Source organism: Oncorhynchus kisutch, linkage group LG24 (assembly GCF_002021735.2).
Source record: "Oncorhynchus kisutch isolate 150728-3 linkage group LG24, Okis_V2, whole genome shotgun sequence".
NCBI classification, from domain to species: Eukaryota; Metazoa; Chordata; class Actinopteri; order Salmoniformes; family Salmonidae; genus Oncorhynchus; species Oncorhynchus kisutch.
Genome location: NC_034197.2, coordinates 33,118,807 through 33,126,306, shown reverse-complemented (window position 1 = coordinate 33,126,306; position 7,500 = coordinate 33,118,807). Strand labels below are relative to the sequence as shown.

The 7,500-nt window shown below is 44.4% G+C and overlaps 1 protein-coding gene across 1 annotated transcript in view; it reads right to left on the bottom strand.

Moving 5' to 3' along the window:
• LOC109880355 (voltage-dependent calcium channel subunit alpha-2/delta-3) overlaps positions 1-7,500 on the bottom strand; it is a 310,106-nt gene that overhangs the window by 61,101 nt on the left and 241,505 nt on the right. Inside the window, 1 exon segment of the mRNA XM_074933786.1 lies at positions 6,804-6,881. Coding sequence (XP_074789887.1) covers positions 6,804-6,881 — 78 coding nt within the window.

The following is a 7,500-nucleotide window of genomic DNA, read 5'->3' as shown; positions in this document are numbered from 1 at the left end:
GGATAAAGTGACTGGACAACAGGATAGATAATAAACAGTAACATCAGTATACTGTAGGTAGGGATAAACCCCTCCTGTCTCAGCCTCCAGTATTTATGCTGCAGTAGTTTATGTGTCGGGGGTTAGGGGTTTTAGGCTGGGTTTCTGTACAGCACTTTGAGATATCAGCTGATGTACGAAGGGCTATATAAATACATTTGATTTGATTTGATTTGATTTGATAGATAATAGACAGTAGCAGCAGTATACTGTAGGTAGGGATAAAGGATAGATAATAGACAGTAACAACAGTATACTGTAGGTAGGGATAAAGGATAGATAATAGACAGTAACAACAGTATACTGTAGGTAGGGGTAAAGGATAGATAATAGACAGTAGCAGCAGTATACTGTAGGTAGGGATAAAGGATAGATAATAGACAGTAACAACAGTATACTGTAGGTAGGGGTAAAGTATAGATAATAGACTGTAGCAGCAGTATACTGTAGGTAGGGATAAAGGATAGATAATAGACAGTAACAGCAGTATACTGTAGGTAGGGATAAAGGATAGATAATAGACAGTAGCAGCAGTATACTGTAGGTAGGGATAAAGGATAGATAATAGACAGTAGCAGCTGTATACTGTAGGTAGGGATAAAGGATAGATAATAGACAGTAGCAGCAGTATACTGTAGGTAGGGATAAAGGATAGATAATAGACAGTAACAGCAGTATACTGTAGGTAGGGATAAAGTGACTGGACAACAGGATAGATAATAAACAGTAACATCAGTATACTGTAGGTAGGGATAAACCCCTCCTGTCTCAGCCTCCAGTATTTATGCTGCAGTAGTTTATGTGTCGGGGGTTAGGGGTTTTAGGCTGGGTTTCTGTACAGCACTTTGAGATATCAGCTGATGTACGAAGGGCTATATAAATACATTTGATTTGATTTGATTTGATTTGATAGATAATAGACAGTAGCAGCAGTATACTGTAGGTAGGGATAAAGGATAGATAATAGACAGTAACAACAGTATACTGTAGGTAGGGATAAAGGATAGATAATAGACAGTAACAACAGTATACTGTAGGTAGGGGTAAAGGATAGATAATAGACAGTAGCAGCAGTATACTGTAGGTAGGGATAAAGGATAGATAATAGACAGTAACAACAGTATACTGTAGGTAGGGGTAAAGTATAGATAATAGACTGTAGCAGCAGTATACTGTAGGTAGGGATAAAGGATAGATAATAGACAGTAACAGCAGTATACTGTAGGTAGGGATAAAGGATAGATAATAGACAGTAGCAGCAGTATACTGTAGGTAGGGATAAAGGATAGATAATAGACAGTAGCAGCTGTATACTGTAGGTAGGGATAAAGGATAGATAATAGACAGTAGCAGCAGTATACTGTAGGTAGGGATAAAGGATAGATAATAGACAGTAACAGCAGTATACTGTAGGTAGGGATAAAGTGACTGGACAACAGGATAGATAATAAACAGTAACATCAGTATACTGTAGGTAGGGATAAACCCCTCCTGTCTCAGCCTCCAGTATTTATGCTGCAGTAGTTTATGTGTCGGGGGTTAGGGTCAGTTTGTTATATCTGGAGTACTTCTCCTGTCCTATTCGGTGTCCTGTGTGAATTTAAGTGTGCGTTCTCTAATTCTCTCCTTCACTCTTTCTTTCTCTCTCTCGGAGAACCTGAGCCCTAGGACCATGCCCCAGGATTACCTGACATGATGACTCCTTGCTGTCCCCAGTCCACCTGGCCGTGCTGCTGCTCCAGTTTCAACTGTTCTGCCTTATTATTATACGACCATGCTGGTCATTTATGAACATTTGAACATCTTGGCCATGTTCTGTTATAATCTCCACCCGGCACAGCCAGAAGAGGACTGGCCACCCCACATATGCTCTCTCTAATTCTCTCTTTTTTTCTCTCTCTCTCAAAGGACCTGAGCCCTAGAACCATGCCCCAGGATTACCTGACATGATGACTCCTTGCTGTCCCCAGTCCATCTGACCGTGCTGCTGCTCCAGTTTCAACTGTTCTGCCTTACTATTATACGACCATGCTGGTCATTTATGAACATTTGAACATCTTGGCCATGTTCTGTTATAATCTCCACCCGGCACAGCCAGAAGAGGACTGGCCACCCCACATAGCCTGGTTCCTCTCTAGGTTTCTTCCTAGGTTTTGGCCTTTCTAGGGAGTTTTTCCTAGCCACCGTGCTTCTACACCTGCATTGCTTGCTGTTTGGGGTTTTAGGCTGGGTTTCTGTACAGCACTTTGAGATATCAGCTGATGTACGAAGGGCTATATAAATACATTTGATTTGATTTGATTTGATAAAGTGACTGGACAACAGGATAGATAATAGACAGTAACAGCAGTATACTGTAGGTAGGGATAAAGTTACTGGACAACAGGATAGATAATAGACAGTAACAGCAGTATACTGTAGGTAGGGATAAAGTGACTGGACAACAGGATAGATATTAGACAGTAACAGCAGTATACTGTAGGTAGGGATAAAGTGACTGGACAACAGGATAGATAATAGACAGTAACATCAATATACTGTAGGTAGGGGTAAAGGATAGATAATAGACAATAACAGCAGTATAATGTAGGTAGGGATAAAGTGACTGGACAACAGGATAGATAAGAGACAGTAACATCAGTATACTGTAGGTAGGGGTAAAGTGACTGGACAACAGGATAGATAATAGACAGTAACAGCAGTATACTGTAGGTAGGGATAAAGTGACTGGACAACAGGATAGATAAGAGACAGTAACATCAGTATACTGTAGGTAGGGATAAAGGATAGATAAGAGACAGTAACATCAGTATACTGTAGGTAGGGATAAAGGATAGATAATAGACAGTAACAGCAGCTTGATGAGTCAAATAAGTTAGTGCAAAACGGTCAATGCAGATAGTCTGGGTAGCTATTTGGTTAATTATTTAACTAATTATTTAGCAGTCTTATTGCTTGGGGGTAGAAGCTGTTCAGGGTCCTGTTGGTTCCAGACTTGGTGCATCAGTACCGCTTGCGGTGCGGTAGAAGATAGAACAGTCTATGATTTGGGTGATGAGACGACTCCGGGTTCCTGGCCTTCTAGGCAGAGTTCCTCTGTCCAGTGTCTGTGTTCTTTTGCCCATCTTAATCATTTCTTTTTATTGGCCAGTCTGAGATTTGGCTTTTTCTTTACAACTCTGCCTCGAAGGCCAGCATCCTGGAGTCGCCTCTTCACTGTTGACGTTGAGACTGGTGTTGTGCAGGTACTATTTAATGAAGCTGCCAGTTGAGGACTTGTGAGGGGTCTGTTTCTCAAACTAGACACTCTATTGTACGTATTGTCCTCTTGCTCAGTTGTGCACCGGGGCCTCCCACTCCTCTTTCTATTATGGTTAGGGCCAGTTTGCTCCATTCTGTGAAGGGAGTAGTACACAGCGTTGTACCAGATCTTCAGTTTCTTGGCAATTTCTCGCATGGAATAGCCTTAATTTCTCAGAACAAAAATAGACTGACGAGTTTCAGAAGAAAGATCTTTGTTTCAGGCTATTTTGAGCCTGTAATCGAACCCACAAATGCTGATGCTCCAGATACTCAACTAGTCTAAAGATGGCAAGTTTTATTGCTTCTTTAATCAGGACAAATCAAATCAAATGTTATTTGTCACATGCGCTGAATACAACAAGTGTAGACTTCACCATGAAATGCTTACTGACAAGCCTTTAACCAACAGTGCAGATCAAGAAGAAAATATTTACCAAGTAGACTACAATAAAAAGTAGTAATAAAAGTAACACAATAACAATAACAAGGTTATATACAGAGGGCACCGGTACCCAGTCAGTGTGGAAGTTATATACAGGGGGCACCGGTACCCAGTCAGTGTGGAAGTTATATACAGGGGGCACCGGTACCCAGTCAGTGTGGAAGCTATATACAGGGGGCACCGGTACCCAGTCAGTGTGGAAGCTATATACAGGGGGCACCGGTACCCAGTCAGTGTGGAAGCTATATACAGGGGGCACCGGTACTGAGTCAGTGTGGAAGCTATATACAGAGGGCACCGGTACCCAGTCAGTGTGGAAGCTATATACAGGGGGCACCGGTACCCAGTCAGTGTGGAAGCTATATACAGGGGGCACCGGTACCCAGTCAGTGTGGAAGCTATATACAGGGGGCACCGGTACCCAGTCAGTGTGGAAGCTATATACAGGGGGCACCGGTACCCAGTCAGTGTGGAAGCTATATACAGGGGGCACCGGTACCGAGTCAGTGTGGAAGCTATATACAGGGGGGACCGGTACCCAGTCAGTGTGGAAGCTATATACAGGGGGCACCGGTACCGAATCAGTGTGGAAGCTATATACAGGGGGCACCGGTACCCAGTCAGTGTGGAAGCTATATACAGGGGGCACCGGTACCCAGTCAGTGTGGAAGCTATATACAGGGGGCACCGGTACCCAGTCAGTGTGGAAGCTATATACAGGGGGCACCGGTACCCAGTCAGTGTGGAAGCTATATACAGGGGGCACCGGTACCGAGTCAGTGTGGAAGCTATATACAGGGGGGACCGGTACCGAGTCAGTGTGGAAGCTATATACAGGGGGCACCGGTACCCAGTCAGTGTGGAAGCTATATACAGGGGGCACCGGTACCGAGTCAGTGTGCAGGGGTACAGGCTAGTTGAGGTAATCTGTACATGTAGTTGGGGACAAAGTGACTATGCATAGGTAACAAACAAACACAGAGTGTACAAAAGGGAGGGAGGGGGTCAATATAAATTGTCCGGTGACGATTTTATGAACTGTACAGCAGTCTTATGGCTTGGGGGTAGAAGCTGTTGAGGAGCCTTTTGGTCCCAGACTTGGTGTTCCGGCACCGCTTGCCGTGCGGTAGCAGAGAAAACAGTCTATACTTGGGTGACTGGAGTCTCTGAATATTTTACAACGCCTATTATATAGGTCCTGGATGGCAGGAGGCTTGGCCACACTGCCAGTTGTTTGACCTCCTCCCTATAGGCCATCTCATTGTTGTCGGTGATCAAGCCTACCACTGTTGTGTCGTCAGCAAACTTAATGATGGTGTTGGAGTCGTGTTTGGCCACGCAGTCGTGGGTGAACAGGGAATACAGGAGGGGACTAAGTACACACCCCTGAGGGGCCCCAGTGTTAAGGATCAGCGTTGCAGATGTGTTGTTGCCTATTCTTACCACCTGGGGGCGGCCCGTCAGTCCAGGATCCAGTTGCAGAGGGAGGTGTTTAGTCCCAGGGTCCTTAGCTTAGTGATGAGCTTCGTGGGCACTATGGTGTTGAATGCTGAGCTGCAGTCAATGAACAGCATTCTCACATAGGTGTTCCTTTTGTCCAGGTGAGAAAGGGCTGTGTGGAGTGGGATTGAGATTTTGTCATCTGTGGATCTGTTGGGGCGGTATGTGAATTGGAGTGGGTCCAGGGTGTCCGGGAGGAGGCTGTTGATGTGAGCCATGACCAGCCTTTCATAGCACTTCATGGCTACCGACGTGAGTGCCATGGGCGGTAATCGTTTAGGCAGGTTACCTTTTCTTCCTTGGGCATAGGGACTATAGTGGTCTGCTTGAAATATGTAGGTATTACAGACTCAGTCAGGGAGAGGTTGACAATATCAGTGAAGACACTTGACAGTTGGTCCGTGCATGCTTTGAGTACATGGCCTGGTATATCTGTCTGGCCCAGCGGCTTTGTGAATGTTGACCTGTTTAAAGGTTTTGTTCACATCTGTTACCGAGAGCATTACCACACGGTCATCCAGTACAGCTGGTGCTCTCAGGCATGCTTCAGTGTTGCTTGCCTCGAAGCGAGTATAAAAGGCATTTAGCTCGTCTGGTAGTCCCGTGTCACTGGGCAGCTCGTGTCTGGGTTTCCCTTTGTTGTCCGTAATAGTTTTCAAGCCCTGCTACATCCGACGAGCGTCAGAGCCGGTGTAGTAGGATTCAATCTTAATCCTGTATTGACGCTTTGCAAATTTGATAGTAAACAGTTTTCAGCTGTGGTAACATAATTGCAAAATTGTTTTCTAATGACCAATTATCTTTTTAAAATGATAAACTTTAGCTAACACAACATGCCATTAGAACACAGGAGTGATGGTTGCTGATAATGGGCCTCTGTACGCCTATGTAGGTATTCAATAACAAATCTGCTGTTTCCAGCTAAAATAGTCATTTACAGCATGAACAATATTTACACTGTATTTCTGATCAATTTGATGTTATTTTAATAGACAAAAATGTGCTGTTCTTTCAAAAACAAGGACATTTCTAAGTGACCCCAAACTTTTGAATGGTAGTGTATGTAAATGTGATATTTCATTTTCTTTTTTAATCTAAAAACCTGTTTTTGCTTTGTCATTATGGGTTATTGCGTGTAGATTGACATGTCCAGCGCCACACTTCCCAATGTAAACTTTCCCTGACACACACACACACACACACACACACACACACACACACACACACACACACACACACACACACACACACACACACACACACACACACACACAACAGTCCTCTTCCATAGCCAGCTGTGTGCAGAAGTAAGGCCAAAGGTTGACCTTCAACCTTGCCTGAGGCTAGAGGGGAGCAAGATGACACACTATCCAGATCAACAGAGTCTGAGTGAGAGTGTGACGTAGAAGGCACCATCGAGGAGAGTGTGTGTGTGAGAGATGCAGAATGTGTGCGTGTCCAGAGCTTGTGTTTGTGTCTGTGTGTCTGTGTGTGTTTTGAAGGAGTTAAATCAACTCACCGGCAGCAATGGGTGATTTTCTTTCATCCAGTAGCTGAATGGCAGTGCTGGCCAACACTACACTATTATTGTCCTTCCCTAGGACACATACAGAACACACACCATCAGTCTCCTTGTCATCACTACAATACGCATTCCTGCAGGGTATCTACATTATATACTATAGTAATCATTTGACCACGGCAACCTCAGAAAGTAAATAGAATATCACCAGTATTATCAGAGTGTGGTTTAATGGACTCCCTGAGGCAACAGCAGGCCACTCAAAACATGTTCAATAATACTATTGGAAGGGCACTGGTTTCTCTGTGTGTGTGTGTGTGTGTGTGTGTGTGTGTGTGTGTGTGTGTGTGTGTGTGTGTGTGTGTGTGTGTGTGTGTGTGTGTGTGTGTGTGTGTGTGAGTGTCTGTGTGGGTGTGTGTGTGTGTGTGTGTGTGTGTGTGTGTGTGTGTGTGTGTGTGTGTGTGTGTGTGTGTGTGTGTGTGTGTGTGTGTGTGTGTGTGTGTGTGTGTGTGTGTGTGTGTGTGGCAGCTAGTTATAACATATCTAATTTCAACCCATAGCAATCAGCCCTGTCCACAAGAACACAGCCCAGAATTAATAAGAGCGAGAGAGAGAGAAGAGAGAAGGAGAGACAGAGAGAGAAGAGAGAAGGAGAGACAGAGAGAGACAGAGAGAGAGGAGAGAGAGAGAGAGA